The 19,050-nt window shown below is 28.9% G+C and overlaps 1 protein-coding gene across 8 annotated transcripts in view; it reads left to right on the top strand.

Annotated features, from left to right (window-relative positions):
- Positions 1-19,050, top strand: part of rols (zinc-RING finger and ankyrin repeat domain-containing protein rolling pebbles) — a 727,654-nt gene that overhangs the window by 507,021 nt on the left and 201,583 nt on the right. Inside the window, exon 1 of one of the 8 annotated variants that reach the window (XM_075366778.1) lies at positions 2,626-2,817. The exons of the other annotated variants lie outside the window; for them this stretch is intronic. Coding sequence (XP_075222893.1) covers positions 2,787-2,817 — 31 coding nt within the window. The 5' untranslated portion in view covers positions 2,626-2,786. Of the gene's footprint in view, positions 1-2,625; positions 2,818-19,050 lie in introns of those variants that run through there. 8 annotated transcript variants of the gene reach the window in all.

Below are 19,050 nucleotides of genomic sequence, written 5' to 3'. Positions count from 1 at the left end.
AAAAAAATTTATTCGTCATTTCTAAAAAATGTAATATTTTATTTTTGGGCTCTTTTAATTTCTTTACTAAAAGATTTATTTTCTTTGTTACTGTAAGAGAAATTAAAGTGTAAGTAGTTTTAGCCCCTACAATATACCCTGGACTCAAAATAATTGTTTTTTTCATTATTACCATAAAAGTTATACTTAATTTATTTCAATATCTTTAAACAATCCTTTTTTATTTTTATTTTGTCAAGGGTCACTTCTTTATATATAAAAAAAATTTACTAAATTATTTTTACAGAATAAGGGAGCCGTCAAAATCAAAATTTTTTATTTGAAATTTGAATATCTTTTTGAAAGGTTTTGAAATTAATAAGCTGTGCAAGGAATTGTATGACTTTACCGGTTAGCCGGGAAAGATCTTTTATGTGTTATTTAATCTTGTTACTGTTGTTAAAGGATCTATGATTGTTAATCATAGATGTTTGCATGTATAGGTTTTCTGCATAAGTAAATTTATCTGTAAAAGCAATCTTTTAAATTTTTCAATAAATGATAAATACAACTCTTTATAAAAATTTATTTCTAGGTTTTATGCATAAAAAATAACCGGTTTTAAAATCTTATCTGTATTTTTAGAACAAAATACATTCAATTTACATAATTTTTCCTTGCTTTTGCATAAAATTATAATGAGTGCATTTTTTTTTGTATTTATATATTTTTAAGAAACCGCTTTCATGAATTTTTCATCTGCTTTTTTAAACTTTAAAGTTTATTTTTAGTTACATTTATCTAGAATTTTTAGTCATGATATATTTATTAGGCTCTTTGAAAACAATGTACGGTAATTACGTTATAACAATTGCATTCTTCATTAATATGATTTCATATTTTAATTAATTCAGGTAGGTTTAGAATTCGATTAAGTCAGTTTTTTTTTAAATTTTGACTTTTTTGTTTATTTTATCGAATAAAATTATGTATGTGTCATTATAATACATTCAATACCCTCATAGTTAAACCACATAAAGCGAACTAGTTGGAGAAATTTGATATATTGACCTTGGCATTATGTTGAGGATTCCAGATTCCATTCTCAAAATACGCCATTTATATCAAATTTACTTTCTTATTATTTTATCTCTGTCTTATGTTTTTGTCAACAAGTTCATAACACTAAATATTAATTAAGATACTGCGGTAAGGACAATGAACTTCTGTATTATCACTAAATTGATTATCTCTACGAATTAATTGAAATTGAAATAATATTCTCGCAGCTCCTGCGGATTGACCATGTGTTAAACTGTAAATCTTTTACTACCGATCTAGCATTTGGAGTTGATGATACTCAGACCGCTAGAATTTTTCTGTTTTTTTTTCTGAAGATATTAATGTTAATTTATCGTCGTGTGGTTTTGACTCAAGGAATACAAATACCGAAGTTTGTTTTTGCTGACTTTCATCTAAATCCAAAGAAAATAATTATTAAAACAAAAACTTTAATTATCACATTTTTGTATCCTTAATTTCTTAAATTTTCCCCTTTATCCTTAATAATTTTAATTATTTTTCGAAAATAACGTGAAATATGGAACAAAGGGGGGGGGGGAAGAAATACAGACTTTTAAAAGGATATTTTACAGGAGACTGTTGAAAATTAGGTGAGTACAGAATGTACGAATTAATAAGGTGTTAAGACGAATAGGTGAGGAGATAAGTGATACAAAATGTTGTAAAGAAGTTAACTATTTACTAGAGTTAGTGGATCATATCTAAAGAAACCCAAGTTTGGCTAATTTAATAACAGAAGAAAACGTAAAGGGTTAAATCATCGAGAAAGACAAAGTTTGGAATTTATAAAACTGATTGGGGAGGGTGTACCATGTACACAAATTATGTTGAAGTTACAAGGTAAGAGCAGATCAAAAAAAATAGTTTAGAATATCATCAAACTATCTAAGTATAAATGCGTATGTATTTTACGACTAATAGTAAAGCAAAATTTATGTATTATTTTTAAGTCAGCAAAAACAATAATAATATTTTTTTTTTAGATTCGCTTTGTGTAATCATAATAGTTTTATATTATTGTAGTTGGCGTGTGCAAGCATGTTTGATTGTAGAACAGATGTGAATGAACGCAGGGGAAAAAAGGTTAAAAGAGATATCGAATATTTATTAAACCGAATTTAAAAACACAGGGGTGGTGTAATTTTGTTACATTTCAGTAGCATTTAAATTCGACCAAGATAAATAAATTGTACTCTATGTAATTTAATACTGGCAAAGAATTATATTCGTTTGTTATAAATATTATCTCTATCAACCACCTCCACTTGCCTTTGAACACGCGCGAGCGCGCCTATCGAATGAATTATTTTTTGATTCTACTAGTAAAATTTTATACCTCGTGCTTGCATCGTGCAAAAAGGCAAAGTTAATTGTGAAATCAAATTAAATAACATATTTTTGTAAAGATTTTTGATAACGGATATCAAGAAGAGGGCGCCACCCTAATGTAACCTACAATACTGGGGTCATTTGTAATCGTCGACCATTTGTATCTAATTATAACTCAGTTTAATTTCATAACTTCATTCATATTTTATTTTCATTCCGATCGTGTGTTCTGTCGTTTCACCTAAATTTATTCATCAATAGTATTATTGGCTGTGCGGTTTATATTTTTTTATCAGTGCAGTGAAATTTTTATGTGATTATTAATTTTGTGTTTTGTTATGTGGTAGTGTTAATCTTTATAATGTGATATAAAGATTTGTTCTGTTTAGTGGAAAATGAGTTCATGGTCTGATTGTTCTTTACTAGGTATTTATCTTGGTTTTTCCTTAACTATTATTTTACTTAAATTCGTAATTGGATTTTATATTTTATTTTTATGATTTAGTAATCATAATTTTCTTATTTTGCTAGTACATTAGTTTTCTGCAGTAAATCTTTCTTTGTTTGGTTAAGATTGAAGATTATGTTAATTATTTTAATCTTTATTAGAAAGTTGTAGATAATAAATCATTACTGTAATTGAAATATTTTCATAACAACTGTTTCCGATGTTAAATTATCAATAATTTAAGTTTTAGTCGTTCAATTGATTTACCATGGCAGAAATATATATTTGTGAGAAAAGGTTTTGAGGTAACGTAAATTGTGAGCGCGGGAGAAAAGATATAAGCGTGTAAGGTTGTTTCGTGTTTTTCTTCTTTTATAGTAATTATTCTAAATTTCAATTATAATATATGATGCAATTATATTAAGAGGGTAAACTAAGAAAAATTAATGTACTTGTTTTCCTGTATTAAACACATTCTTTCTCTGACGCTATTGTAAAATTATGAGAGTTCTTTATGAAAAAATTTACATTATTATTTGCTATTTTTATTCTTATTAAAATGTTTTGAACTAGTTATCGGTATTAATAATAAACATTATATTCGTCTCAGAAAATAATGCAACTTTATTAAATTAAATTACACAACTGTTTCCGAACTGTAGAACCTTCGAGTGAATCGAAGAGAAAACATTTGGTGGGTGTAAAAATTTGCATTTACATGTTACTAACAATTTTTATTCAAATCTTCCAAGAGAAGTGCTTCCAGAAAAATCAAGAGCTACCTAATCTAGGAGCAAATTATTCAATGGCATTTACAAAATTTTATCAGAGTGAACAATTAATTTTCTTTTCCGAATTATTATTTTAAAATTAATACCTAAATAAAATTTATCTAGAACCATATTTGAATTTTTAACTATGTTCATTCCCACCAAACATAGCTATGATAGCATATTTTAAACGTCATCTTAATCATTAATTATATCATCATTAACATCGTATGGTGTTCTGCTTGTTGGCAGGTCCCAGACACCACTGTTATCTCCATCTGTTTCTGTCCCATGCTTTTGTTCTTGTATTATTATAACCTTCACTACCCTTTATGGCATTTATTAACTTCAGCCTCTTTTCTTCACTTTCAACGGTACTTTCAAGAACTGTATTTATTATTCCTTTTCCCCTAACTATATGCCCGATCAAGTTTCCTTTCCTCAATCTGATAATCGCATATATTGATTGTACTGTCTTCATTTATTCTTCTTAATATGTCTACGTTACTTATTCTGTCCACCCATTTTATCTTTTACATCCTCTTCTAGACCCACATCTTCCCCAGTGTCATGTTTCACTACCATGCAAAAGTATACTCCAAAAATAACATTTTACCATTGTTCCTCAGGTTCAAATCCATGTTGCTGTAGAATAGGTTTTTCTTTATTCCTCCAGTCTTCAGTTAGTATTGTGCCGTGATACCTGTATCTTTTTTCTTATACAATTTTTCCTTCTGCTGCTACAATATCTTGTTTTCATTCACCTTCGTAACTTTTGTTTTCTTCTCATTTATTTTCATCTCATATTTCTTCAACCCTATTTCAATAATTCTATCATTCCTTGTAATATCTGAGTGTTTTTAGCTGCAATCAGCAGATCGTCAGCAAATCTGATACGATTTATATTTCTTCCACTTATGCTTACTCCTTTTCGGCCATCCAATATTTCTTTCTACATTTCCTTGAAATAAAGGATGAACATTAATTATATAATGTATATTTATTCCTCTGCACTATTTTTTTTTTTTACCTCCAAGACCACCGTTAGGTATTGTTTTAGAGGATGAGAAGAATGACAATTTTTGTAGCGTGCGAAAATGCCTGACCGTGGTTCGAACCCGGGACTTTTGGATGAAAGGCCGTGATGCTATCACTTGCACCACAGAGGCCGGCTTTTATTATAGTTGAATTGTAATATACTTAAAATATATAAAACATTTTACCAAAACTGAAATTTAGTAAGAAATTAGAAATGAATAAAGCGTATTAGCTATTAAGCCTTTTGAATTATGTATGTTTGTCCGGTCATGAGAAGAAATATTTTTATTAATGGGTCGCATATAATGCTGAAGGATTATGAATTAGATCAAAGAAATAGTGTGCATTATGTAAATATGTATAACATAAATATACGAATAATATGTAAAGGAAATAAATGTAAATCAACTTTGTGATTTTTTTTTCTATTTAGTAAAAAGTAGAATAACTTATTTATATTAAATCTATGTTACAATTAGTTTTTCAATCATACTTTTTTTTTAGCAGTTTTCACTGAAAAATCTTTTTAATTTTTTTTTTTGTTGATGGGTATACGCGCGAAGATGAAATGATAGCTTTTCCCATATTAGATGTTAGTTTTGGTCTAATTTTAATATCAAATATAATTTAGTCTTATTTTGTTTTTTATTCGAATTTAGCTCGGTACTTGCAGTTTTTTTTGTTTTTTGTTTTGCTAATTATACTTAATAAATAAGCAATATACTGCTATACCATTTGAAAAATAAATGAAATGAAACTGGTATTTATTCAAATTATTGTTCATAAACCACATAGAAACCGATCCGAGAAAGGAATCTTATTTTTAAATACTAAACAATATCAGTGCGTCGCGGCGGCTCCAATGCATCCTTGACCCTGTGGCATATCGTTTACATAGCAACAGAATTTTATGATGTGTTCATCTAATTGTAATCTTTAATGCATATAAATTTCTTTATTTTCAGCGATAAAAGTTCATTTGTTTTGTGTTCATAAAAATAGTTACAGAATTTTCTATAAATGTTAATTTAACCTCGAGTCCGTAGACCCGTGACAAATCAGAAACTATTATTCATTTAGTTTCCATATATATATAGGTGGCCTTAAGTTATAAAATAAAACATAAAGAAATTTTCTTTTGGACATTTTTTTTGGAACATTAGTATATTTTTATTTATAATTAAATTCGTAAATAGTGATTTATTTTAATATTTTTCGAGAAAAGAACGTTATTTACTAAGTGGACAGTTGTCTAAATAATTTAGTAATTTTAATCATAATAATGAAAGATGAAAAACCCTAGATATTACTGAGAATTGAAGAATCCAATAATTATTTATTTCAAATTAATAATAATTACTTAGAATTTTTTCAACAAAATAACTGTGAAATTAAAAATCTTAATTGGATTCTACTTAAAACAACATCGTTGTGAGTAAAGAACTTGATGAAAGAAGAGTTCTCTGGTAAAAGTTAAGCCATAAACTTTTCTTATTAAAGAAACGCTGACAAACAATGACAATTTCATACAGTTTATTACTTTCCATAAATTCTTTTTGCTCGTTCACGCTTACTTGATCGTTGTTCATTCGTCTAGACATATTATTTTATTTTTATGTAGCAAAAGACTCGAGTAATTTATAAAAATATATATTTATTTCTTCTGCTTGTTTTACGTAACGAGCGAATGAATAATGAAGTATTCGTTTAATAAATGTCAGAACTTGTGATGATCTTGAAGAGAAAGAAGAAGAAATTTAAAAAAAATAAAAATAAAAAGAGGAAATCCTGGAGGAGGGAAGTCGCGTGGGTCGTGGATCGTACGTAACATTTACGTAAGTGGGCGATACAACTAGTGTGGTGGTATGGGTAGGCAGGTGTGCCACTGCCCACATCCTTTGCTAATTGGGAACGAATATTTCCTTTCTTTTAACTTTTAGTCCCTTAATATTCTAATACTTACGGTAAAGTAATGTTTTCCAACTTGTTAAACTTTATGGATTGAAAACCCGGGTCATTTACAATACTGGTTATTCGAAGGACAACTACTGAAACAGTTTACATACATCTGATTGTGCTTCTGATTTTTGCTACTACGTTATAACAAAGTTCATTCATAAATGTTTTATTAATAATTATTTTTATTACTTTTTACTTGTGTATATATTTGCATGCGTCTTCACATTATAGGTTATGCATCTAACTCCTAAACTATTTGCAGGTCGTTTTATTTGAAAACAGTAAAAATACATGAAAATTATTTTTCTGGTTCCCACTTTAGTTCAGCTGATGCATTTATCATTGTACAACCGTGCACACTTCAGATATTTATAAGAATTTGTTGACAACAGCCTTCTAACGTAGCATGTGTCATTAATCCTGAGGACGGCTTTTATAAAGAATGATGGTAGCAATAAAAAGATAGTTTAAATTAATTATAGCGTTAATAACATATAAATGTCCGGTAATTTTATGCGTAGTCTTAAACAAATTTAGCAGTTGATGTAATTCGATATGGAAAAATATTGTATACGTAACTAGAGAAAATAGATTTTTAATAAGTACTTTCATTAAAAAAAGGTCTAAAAAACCTCAATCAGGATTCAATGTAAGTCAGTTAAATAGGACTGAGATAAGTAGATAATACACTTCATAATATAATTTCTAGACAGTTTTCTGCAATAAACTTTATTTTAATAAAGAAAAAACTAATAAAGCTATTTATATTCTGTTTTTAAATTGTTAACTTATTTCGACCTCCGTATCGGAGCGGTAGTGTCTCGGTCTTTCATCCGAAAGGTCCTGGGTTGAATACTCAGGTATGGCATTTTTAAAGCTTCGATGTTATTTGTTAAATTAATTATCAATCAAAAAAGAATTCGTTATCATATAAAATTAATTACTATAAAATTACTTCAGACATGAAATTCACATTTGTATAAATTTTTATAACTAGCTCAGTAAGATTACTTTAAATGCTTTAACAAAATTCATGTTGTGTGTAAAGAAAAATAGAATTTTTCGAAAAGGATATACGTGATTATATTTAAAAATATTTTAATTAAAATATTACAAATATTGTAATAATACAGTAATGTATTTACATTTACATTATGTCGTATGTAATATTATATGACAATGAGCCTACATTTATACGATAAAAATTCATAAAACAATTATTAACTTTTACGACCTAAATATACTACTCTTACATATATTCTTTGTTAGTATATCATCTTAACGTATTTTTACATAAATTATATTTTTTTACAAACCTGGACATTGGATCACACTTTTAAATTATTTGTATTCTAAATTAATTATAAATTATATTTTTTTATTATAATTTTAGACTTTTCAACCTTATTTCAAAGTATAGTTATCGTTTGAAAGGCCTGATATAAATATTTTTGCGTGAATTGAATACTTTATTCGCCTCAAAAGTTAAATTCGACTGGAGAAGTTAGTAGTTTTCATTGACCTTCCTTGGTGTCTTAATAATGATTGACAGCTTGTAGTGTAGTGTTAACTACTCAGCTTGGTGAATTTCTTTTATTCGGATCAAAATCATTGACTTTTCTTGCTGCTTTACTGTTCATTGAAATACAAAATTCCTGCTTTATTTGACTGATTGCAATTAAATGTGTTAACAAGTTCCCATGACTCGTAATCTAAAGTATTTTTAAATAAACTGAACTTAAAATAGATATATTTTTATAAAAATTTGAAATAAAAATATTATTTCCTATTTTCAGCCGATTATCTTTAATTTGTCGTTAGTGATTAATTCAACAGTTTGGAATTGAAATAAGAGAACTACTGTATATTAATATACAGTATAATTAATAAGCAAAAATTATTCTTAATCCAAGTTTAGGTTTATGTTCTTAAATTTTAATGGTTTATAATTTTTATATACCATAGTATGTATTTAAAATTTTATTGATTTTTTTTGTTATTACCGTCGGTATATTTATTTCTAAAATTATCTCCCTTGTTTTTTAATCTATTACTATATTTTTCTTTATCAGTCGGATAATTTCAGTGACCTTTTTACTGTATGAATAAGCTCTTATTTATTTTATTTATTTTTTTTTTACAATAACTAGAAAAAAATTGTATTTTGTTGTAACAAAAAATGAGTATATAATGATATACGTTTGTAATTTTAGGATTAAAACAAAAGTTTAACTCTAAATTTTCTATTTTATTAAATATGTTGCGGGTAAAACCCATTTGCAACTTAACATCAGCTTAATAAAAAAATCATATTAATTTCGTATTTATTCTGTAGACTATAAAACAAATGTTCATTAATGGAACATACAGATAATAATGATCTTACCTGCCATTCAAAAGTGGTAGTTTTTACGTTCGGCTTAATTTGTTTTAATACATATAAAATGATACATATCATTAATTGTTTGTGGAGCTGATCTTGAAAATATACATGCTGATTGGTACCTAAACGTTAGGTTGATTTATAATCTACTGACTAGAAATAGCACCATCTGGCAGCATGCTTGCGAATTTTTTCGCCCGATTTATTACAATAAAAATCTTCTTGAAATGATTGTAGTAATATACCGAGATTTATAAGTTGGGAGTTATAGATTGAATTTTAGAAAAGATTGTCTTTTAAGTTTAATAAATTAATACCATCTTTTCACAATACGTATTATCAAGGCCACTGTGAAAGTGGCCTTCATTATGTGATTCACATAATTCAATACGAGGTTGCATGCTCTTAAACACATGTTGTAACGTATATTGAGGAATTCCAGTGACACATCGTTCAATTTCGCTCTGCAGTTCGAGAATGGTGTGAGGATGAGTTTTTTAAGCAGCATCTTTAAGGTATCCTCACAAGAATAAGTCAGAATGAGATAAAACAGGAAGTCGAGGAATCTACAATCCCTTCGAAATCGCTTTTTCATGCAAACTCTTATCTAAGAAACTCATAGTGTTGTTGGCTGTATGAGCCGTAATATTGTCCTACTGAAACTACGTGTACTCCAGCCGGTCTGCAGGTAAAATGTTTACAAATTGTTGCACCATCTGTATGTAGCGCTCACTGTTCAGTGTGTCATGAAAGATTGTTATGAAAATTCGCCTACGTGATATTGCACCCCCTCCCACCACTTTTTGTCTGTGCAGAGGAATCTCGTGCACCCGATGTGGATTTTCCGTCCACCATACGCGTGAATTCTATGCATTCACTTATCCATCAATGTGGAACGATGCCTCGTCAGACCAAAATCAATCATCGAATTCATTCCCATCTGGCATTACAGATAACATGAACCACCGTCACAAAGCTACACGTTTTCCAGTGTCTGAAGGTTACAACTTGTGAGCAAGACGAATTCTGTTCAGATGCGTCTTTAAACACTTGCGCAATGACGTATGGGCACTGCCAACCGGAGAGACCAGACTGTGTAAATAGGCGTAGCACAGACTTCTTTAATACAGGATTATCATAAAATAATGGTGCGGTTTTGAACATGGTTTAAATTAAAACAGAATTACTTACAGTTTATGTTTTTTATTTTTCAAATTTGTCGTCTCAAACATTTTTTTACATAATTAATAAATTTCAATATGTGCGCCCTTAGTCGCTCGACAAATGTCCAAACGATACTCAACTTCTCTCCAAACATTGGTTAACATTTCTTCGTTAATTGTTGTCATTACTTCATTAATCCTGTTTTTTAAGTGGTTTAGGTCGCGAATTTTTTGTGTATAAACAACGCTTTTGATGTACCCCCACAAGAAAAAGTCGCAAGGTGTCACGTCTGGACTCCTTGGAGGCGAAAGTATGGGTCCTTGCCGGCCTATCAATCGATCTCCAAATTTTTCGTTCAAAGCGTTCATGACCAACGCATTGAAGTGCGGGGGAGCACCATCTTGTTGGAAATGAAGTTGATGAATGTTTTCGAGTTCATCCGGCTGAGGAAAGCAATAATTAGTTAACATGTCAAGATACACAACTTCATTAATTGTTTTTTCAGTAAAGATGGAAGCCCCAATTACACGATTTTTCATCACACCACACCAAACATTAACTTTAGGCGAATCGCGTTGTTTCTCAATATTGCGTGTGGGTTTTCATGAATGTTGGTATTCGTGAATTGTGTCTGTCACATCCATTCACATGGAATGTAGCTTCGTCTGTAAAAATTATATCATCTAAAAATGATTCGTTTTCACTTATTCTGTCCAACATTTCAACAGCGAAATTGTAACGTTTTACACCATCATCGGGTTTCAATTCCTGCAGTATCTGGATTTTATAAGCATGTAATTTCAGTTTTTTATGTAAAACTTTGTGAACTGTTGATTTTGGAATACATAATTCGACGCTTCGACGGGAGATGGACTTCCCAGGACTTCTAATTGCCGATTGTCTAATTAGTTCAACCGTTTCGTTTGGTACACTTGGTCTGCCGGTTGTTTCTGTTTCTTAACTGATCCAGTTTCTTCGAATTGTTTGTACCAACGTGTAATGTTATTTTTGTGTGGTGGATCTCTTCCGAATTCACGTCGAAACGCACGTTGAACTAAAATTACGGATTTTAATTCAGGTATCAATAAAACACACTTAGCTTTGTATTTATCCGAGAACATAGTAACTCACTAAACTCACCGCAACAACAATACAAGAACTGACGTTGTGGTTACAACTGCTGATAAACAAACTTTTGGGTTGTAGGCTTTCAGGGATACTAATAAAACCTAAAAATTTCCCTACAATCTTCCTATGAATTACTGAAACCGCACCATTCTTTTATGATAGCCCTGTATAATATGCAGCTTGTACGTCGATCAAATTTCCTGGTATTAGCACTTTCGGTCGATCTCTTTTTGGCTGCATCTGCCACAATCCTTGTCTCTTGAATGTTGTTGTACAGTCGCTTGATGGAGGACCTGTCTCATGCATACACACCATACTACTCTATGAAGGGATTCTGGATCTAAGCATAACTGGTACATCTAATGTATTGAGAGACAGTGAATATGCTCTGCTGCATTGTGTAACCGATTTTGCCTTAATTTTCCTCAATTAAACTTGCAACAAAAGAAGAAAACATTCTTTCTTAAGGTTCTGTCACTTTTTGAACACTGAATTTATATTTATTTGTCGGTGTATTTATTATAGCGTTCTTAATTTTAAACTGTGGGAAAATTCGAAATCTAGATTCAACATTTTATATCTATATTAACTCAAAACAGTGTTTTTATTATATTTGTTATTAAGTTTATATAAAAGTAATCGGAATCCTTTTCTTTGAAATATAGAAATAGCTTATTTAATGTTTTATTTTTATTTCAATTCCATTACCTGTTATCGAAAGAGAAAAGTATTTTTCTGTGAGCTAAATGTTTATTATCCGTTGCGAAAAAAACATTAAGTTTTCTTAAGTAGATTATTTCTTACAAATACTTTTTTCGCTTTAAATTTTATTTTTATTTTAAAATTCTTGTTTAATTTTATTTATATATATATATTTTTTTACCGTATAGATAATCTGTTGCCTCTTTTTATCACGCGATATAATTGCTTTGATTAGGCCTACCTTTGAAGTAGGCAATTTATTATTTCCTTTTAATTAAACATTCCTTACATACGCCGTCCTCGTTATATTATAATTATTTTTATTATTTTCATTATATGACTGTTAACTCGATTAAATTCGTGTAGCTAAATAGATTATTTATATATTTATCTCATTTCAAACTAATTGTGAAACATTTTTTATTCAATTTTAATTTTTTTTCGTCGTAATTTTTTTTAAAATTGTTTTTCTATTCTTAGAACCGTCTTTTAAACGAACAGTATTAAAGAAAATTGAAAAGCATTCTATAGTTAAAATAAAAATAAATAGACAATAATATGACAAGACTAATCGACAACAAGTTTTGAAACAACAAGAAAGATAATGTAAATTTCTTTGTTGTCTGGTGATGTGGTCTGTTGTCTGTTTTGGTGCAAAAATAACAAGTAATCTACCTTTGTTTGTTAAAATGAGTGATTTAAAAATAAACAAGCAGTGTGCTTTAATGTTATGGATATTTTTTTAATGTTTTAACACGTAAGTACCTGCTGCTTAATATAATTTTTATTTACGTATTTGCCTTTTATGTAGGGTACATGAAAATAAAAAAATTAATCTTTTATAAAGAATTTATTGAAGTATAGTAAAACTTTATTTAATATAGTAAAATTAATTGATTTCTCCTCTCAAAACCAGCGAACATCTTAGTGGGTGTAGACCTTACTGGCTACTGGTTGCGATGTTGTTTAAAGTTTATATTTGCTCCTCCTACTTACCAATACGTTGGGTTCACCGAAAGCAGACTCGTACTTTTTAGTTTTGTTGTGTACATCTGTCCTGTCATAAGATTTGTGAAGAATAATAATTTTCCTTTTTTATAACAAAGTTTACTTAACAGTTCATACTTCTAACTTACGTACTGTTCGAAACATTACCGTTCGGCATAAACGGCATAAAATGTTACTTTTATAGCTTAAATAATTTTTTTCGTAATCACAGGAAAGTTTTACCAACTAAAAGCATTTTCTTTCAAATTCTTACTCAGCTGACCCTTTTCACTTCATTCTAAAAATTTATCTCGTCATTTTTTTAAACATGAATAAAAATAACTTATATCATTTTAATAATACAAATATAACGCTTTTTGTTGAGAAATAAAAGCTTGATTACAGGATTATTTGAATAAAAAATTAAATTGTTTAAATAAGATAACAGTTTTTCTTGGTTAGGAAAATATTCCATACTTCTTGCGAGAGATCATTTTCTGTTAAACTTGTAGAGTTTGAAATAAGCGTTTTGATAAAAGGTAGAAATATCGGTGTACTGCCGATATTTCGGCATATTAAAATGTTATATTTGTGCTGTTTATTTTTTACTTATCCTATTGTTACGAGTATTTGTTGCCAAAATTGCCGTTACGTCAATATCCATAACGAAAGAATGTAATTGATGTATTTCTTAACAACGCACAAAACGGTACGGATTTTAAATCATATAACATTTTATATTAAAATATTATTTTTGCATTGTAAACAAATAAAATATTGTATTTCGTCTATTTAATTGAATAAGTGGTTTTTTTATTTAGTTAATTATTCAAACGATTTTTTTATTATGTCGTATAATGCGTTAGATTCAAAGAAAAAATGTTCGTTCCTTTTTTATTAAGAAGTTTAGTTCTAGTAGAATACATTTAGGTTTATTGAACCTAATTGTTGAATACAATTGATCATTAGTTTTAATGAATAGATTTTTTTTCTTTTTTGTTAGTAGCATTATGATTATATAATAAGGCTTTTGGGCTTTTATGTAGTAATTTTTGAATGATACATTCAGTCGACGTTCTGCGTTCACGGCCTTATTTTTGAATATAATATCCTTCTTATGCCCTGAATCTTTAAATAGTTTAATTAATAAAATAAGAACAATAGATTATAATTTTATTTGTAATTTTAATTTTTGATCTTTCTATCCGTATAATATATTCTATGTTAGTTTTTTAGTTGTAAAATTAATTGCATTATTGTTTGCATATTGTTTTGTTGTTTCTTCCAGTCGTTTTATCTTGTCTATGTATTACAGTCTAATGGTATTTTTCATACTTAATATCCTTGAGGCTATCTTTCTTCCCTTTCATTATTACGTCCATCTATTTCAAGGTCAAAATGAGGTTGATATCTTTAAATAAGAATAAAAGATAATTTCAGACTAACGTAAAATATCTTTCAACTTAATCATAATAAATGTTCCTCTATTCTTGGATTTCCGAGAAAATTTTAAACCAACGTTTGTAAAATAAAAGTAAGAAGCAATGTATAGGTGGTATATATTATTCTGAGCGACTTTTATAGTTACATTCTTTTACAAATGTAAATCATAAAGAAAAAAAAAATTTTTATGTCATTCCTGTTTATTTTTTATTTTTTTCAGTTCCAATAAAGTAGTGTACTGAAGATTGACGCACTAATTACTTTTCTGTTGTGGTTTCTCTCCGCAAAAATGTTTTTATAACCAAAATGGTTGTTTTAATAGGATTTCTTATCTTCTTCTTCTTTTATGGAATTACATCCAAGAAGTATTGAGCCTTATATATGATATAATTTTTATTTTTCTCAATCTAGTCACATTTTACATCTCATGACACCGCTTTCTTCAAGCTGTTAAACATTACTTTGTGGGTTGTTCCATACTTGTTTATTTTCTAGGTTTTTTTTGATAAAAATATTTTTTTATCACTATGCTGTCCGTCATTCTTTGAATATGTTTCTCTCATCTTAGTCTTTCTTGTTTGTTAGCGTTTACTCACCATATATTTTTAGATCAAATCGATTCGACTACTCCATTTATTGCCCTTCCATAATTCAACGAGTGTAATTCTATGGACTTTTTTCGTCTGTTTATTTTTTCATTTCTCCTCTCCTGAAGTTATTGTCTCCGTGTAACAGCTTTTAACCTAACTATTAGTTTTAATCCATAACATGGAATAAATAATGTTGCTACAATTGTAGCAACTGTGAAACAAAGATCAAACAAATCTAATATTGTGGGTATTATAATAAATTTCTTCCCTTGTCTAACCTGTCTAGAAATAATATTACAAAAATTGTTCAAAATTTAAAAAAAATGCTTTATACTTTTTATTCATACGTTAATCAAATTATTATCATACATTGCATGAGTTTAATTAGATATTTAATTTATGTCAAACGGCTATCGGATTTGTCAACTGCAACCCCAAAAACCCCGCATAGCCGTTTTTCATATTTTGTAATTATTTACACCCGAACCCTTAATTTACCTCCACACGAGGGATGTTTGCAGAACTAATAGTTAAATATTGTATTGTCACCCGATCTTAGTAACTGTGCAAAATTACATCAGTAGGCAATTTCAAAATGTATGTTAAATTATTACACCCGCACCCTTAATACGATTTAGATTCGTTCCCTGCACGATAAAAGTTTTAGCGGGAGGTTTTTTAGCGGGTGAAAGCCCCGCACTGCCGTCAGTGCGGGCCTGACGGCGGCTGGCAGAGCAAAACAAAAAAAAAAGTAATATAAACTGAGATATTTGAATTTTTCTTATTTTCATAAAATAAAAATTCTGTATTAAATTAAGAATTTTATATCTTATTCTTTGTCTGGTTTTACACTATTACTATTGGTTTTACTTATACATATATATTATATTACTATTTAGTCTTTTTTTAGCCATATTCTAAAATTTGTAAGACAGTGATTTACAGATTATGGTTTAGGTTTACAAATTTGTTATATTTTATTTATTTACCATGAAAAAAGAATTTTCTCTTTTCATTTTGTTGTATTTATTTATTTGTTTATTTATTTTGAGTAATATATTTTCTGTAATAACACTGTACTGTTTGTTATGCTGTTTATACAGATATCTTGTATCTAACGTTAGAGTAAATACATTAAATTGCTTATTTTATACATATTATAGTAAATATCAGTTGGTCACGTATGCCGCTGCGTAGGTTGCCGTTAGATGTATGCTTCCTGCCTGGCAAACAACGTTATTTCAACCACTAACCTATAGTAAATAAGTACATAGCGCTAACCGCGGGGTGTCACTAATTGAACAACTATCTTGCAATTATTTCTTTACTTAGTATTACTAGTTAATTGATTTTATTGTTACTGCAGATGATTTAATATACGATTTTGTTTATGTATACAGCTGAACATACGCGGACACTTTTCTGTTTCGATCTATCCGTTATTCTGATCGATATAAATTTTAGTCAAATCAGCTCGACCAAGAAATTTTTAATTTAGTTTGTAAATAACAATTATTTGTTTCCAAAACCTGCAGGGAAGTAAGGTAATTATTCTTTTTTTTTTCTAATGAGGTGAAATAAGATATTTACTTTTTTGGTTTTATATATACCCCTTCCAGAGCCGACTTGCAGTTAAGCGTAACTCAGCTCCGGGAGGTGTCGTCGCTTACTCAACCTAACCAAGACCTACCCGGGTCTTGGTCGTAACAGTTGCCTGCCTCTAATGGGGCCCCAGCCGGATCTCGGTCTTAACAGCTCAAGGGCGACGAAGTCCTCGTGTCTCATCATCGTCGCCATCCCGGCAAGGCCGGATGAACGACGACTCCACAGGAGGCTGTCCATCACCCTCTCGCTAACTCGTCGTCCCTACCTTTGTGTTGTAGTATCGTTGTCATATATATTGACACAGCCCTGAATTTTTTGACTTCAAATAGCATATTTGGTACAATCGTGTCTACATCGAGAAATCCAGTTATTTGTTCGCAGATGGCTCTTTCAACCATCCATCGTCGACACCTATTAAGATTAAAACCAAAAGCATAAAGCAAGAACACTAAAATACAATAACAGTAACAATACTCACACTAAACACAAAACATAAGCGGGAAAGCCTAAGTAGAATCCTAAAACTCCTCAGCAATTCTTTCCTTTGCAAGATAAGTTATAAAATTTTTCACAATCGACCATTCGACCCTGTTCCCCCAATTAGCAAGGAGATCTAACGCTGACCCGATGATTGGAAGTTTTATAACGAGTTGCCCATCCCTTTCTATACAAAAAATATTTTATAACAAAACTTTGACATATCCTTTCCAATAGTATTATGGTTAATGATTTGCTAAATTTACAATTTCTTATTGTTTACAACTTTTACAAATTAAAATAATATCGTTTATATATTCTTTCAAGGCTTTAAAAATATACTTTTCTTGCATTAGGTAACTCGTACTAACCAATTTCTTTTTTTAACAAAGATTATCTTTAGAATGTCAACTGTATTTTCCTATTTAATATGTTTTTATGTAAATTCCTGAGTTTACAGAAATTACGTACTAAATTTATTGATATAAGACACGAAGGGAATTTTTCAGTTAACCTACACTTTTAATTTATAAAAATTTAAAACCTAATCTTCCATGCTCTAATTGTATCATCCAAGGACAAATACATTGTACTGAAGATACTGGAATCTTATGTTGTTAATATTTTAATGATGTTTGATATGACTAGTATATATAATTTTCCTGTTCAACTTCTTTCGATTAGACCTTTTTGTATCTTGTTCCATTTTCTCTCTTCTTTTCATCCTTTTTCCTTTGTTTACAATACTTTTTCATTCTTTCCTAGTGCTTGGTTTTGATTTTCTGTAAATTTTCTGGAGCTGTTCTTTGGTTTTTCATTTTTATTTAGTTGACAATCCTCAATTTTTTTTCGAAACTCTGTGTTATTATTTTGTTCCAATTTTTATTTAGTTTCTCTAGGTTTTGGTTTACTTTCCGGTGTCATCCTATTTTTGTTTTTCTATCTTTGAAAAAATGAAATAATTGTTTTGTAAGTCTATTGTCACTCATTCTATAAATATAGCCAAAAAATTACATCTTTTCCGCATTTACGTTTCTAAATCTTTAATTTCTTCGTAAATTTTTTTTTTATAGATTTTAACCTACAACCGTCTTCTGTTTTTTGGATCCAAAAATCTTCCTTAAGATTCTTCTTTTAAAACATTTTTACATTAAAGTTTCCTAAACACTTACTTGCACATAAGATTTCTGGGAAAATTATTGTTTTGTGGCGTTGTATTTTACATATTTAGTTTTATTTAAGTTTATATAATAATTTTTTAAAAAATATTTTTTTTTGTATAGAATTTCTTTTTCATTTTAATTCTAGTTAGACGTTTCAAGTTCATTATACTAAAAGCGTTACGTTACGTTACACATGATAATGACGCGGGAGTAAAACAATTTTAACTACAGTATTTAATACCCACGACTTAATAATTTATTTATTTACAAATATTATTCATAATTATTATTTCCTTAATAAATAATAATAGTAATTAATTAGTGTATAAATACAAATATTGCTGTTAAACGAGCTCAGATCGTAGCAGTTAAATTGGAGGCGTTAAATATGACTATGTATTTATTTAATTATTATTTTGCATTATTTATTTGTTAGCGAAATTAGTAATGTATATGAATGTATATATTTTTTTTTTTTTTAAATTAAAATTAAAGCGTGTGCGCGCGCTTTATTTTTAATTTTATTGATTGAATTTTTTATTTTTATTTTTTCTTTTTGTTTGCAGGTAAGTCGTGAATTCTTTACTGATCAATGAGAATTGATAAATGAATTAGTTATGGTTATACCGTAACAATATTTTCTTGGCATCGTTTGCGTTAACTACAAATACAATCTGTTTATATATTTCTTGGTGAGTAATACATTTAATGTTTATGATCATTCTGTTACCATAAAACAAATCTTTATATACTACAGTAAGTTATACACTACATATACACCTTAGCCTAGCAGTAAGTAGTC

Source organism: Lycorma delicatula, chromosome 5, assembly GCF_047948215.1.
Source record: "Lycorma delicatula isolate Av1 chromosome 5, ASM4794821v1, whole genome shotgun sequence".
Classification (NCBI taxonomy): Eukaryota; Metazoa; Arthropoda; class Insecta; order Hemiptera; family Fulgoridae; genus Lycorma; species Lycorma delicatula.
The sequence above is the reverse complement of the archived record's forward strand: the minus strand, read 5'-3'. Positions and strand labels throughout refer to the sequence as shown.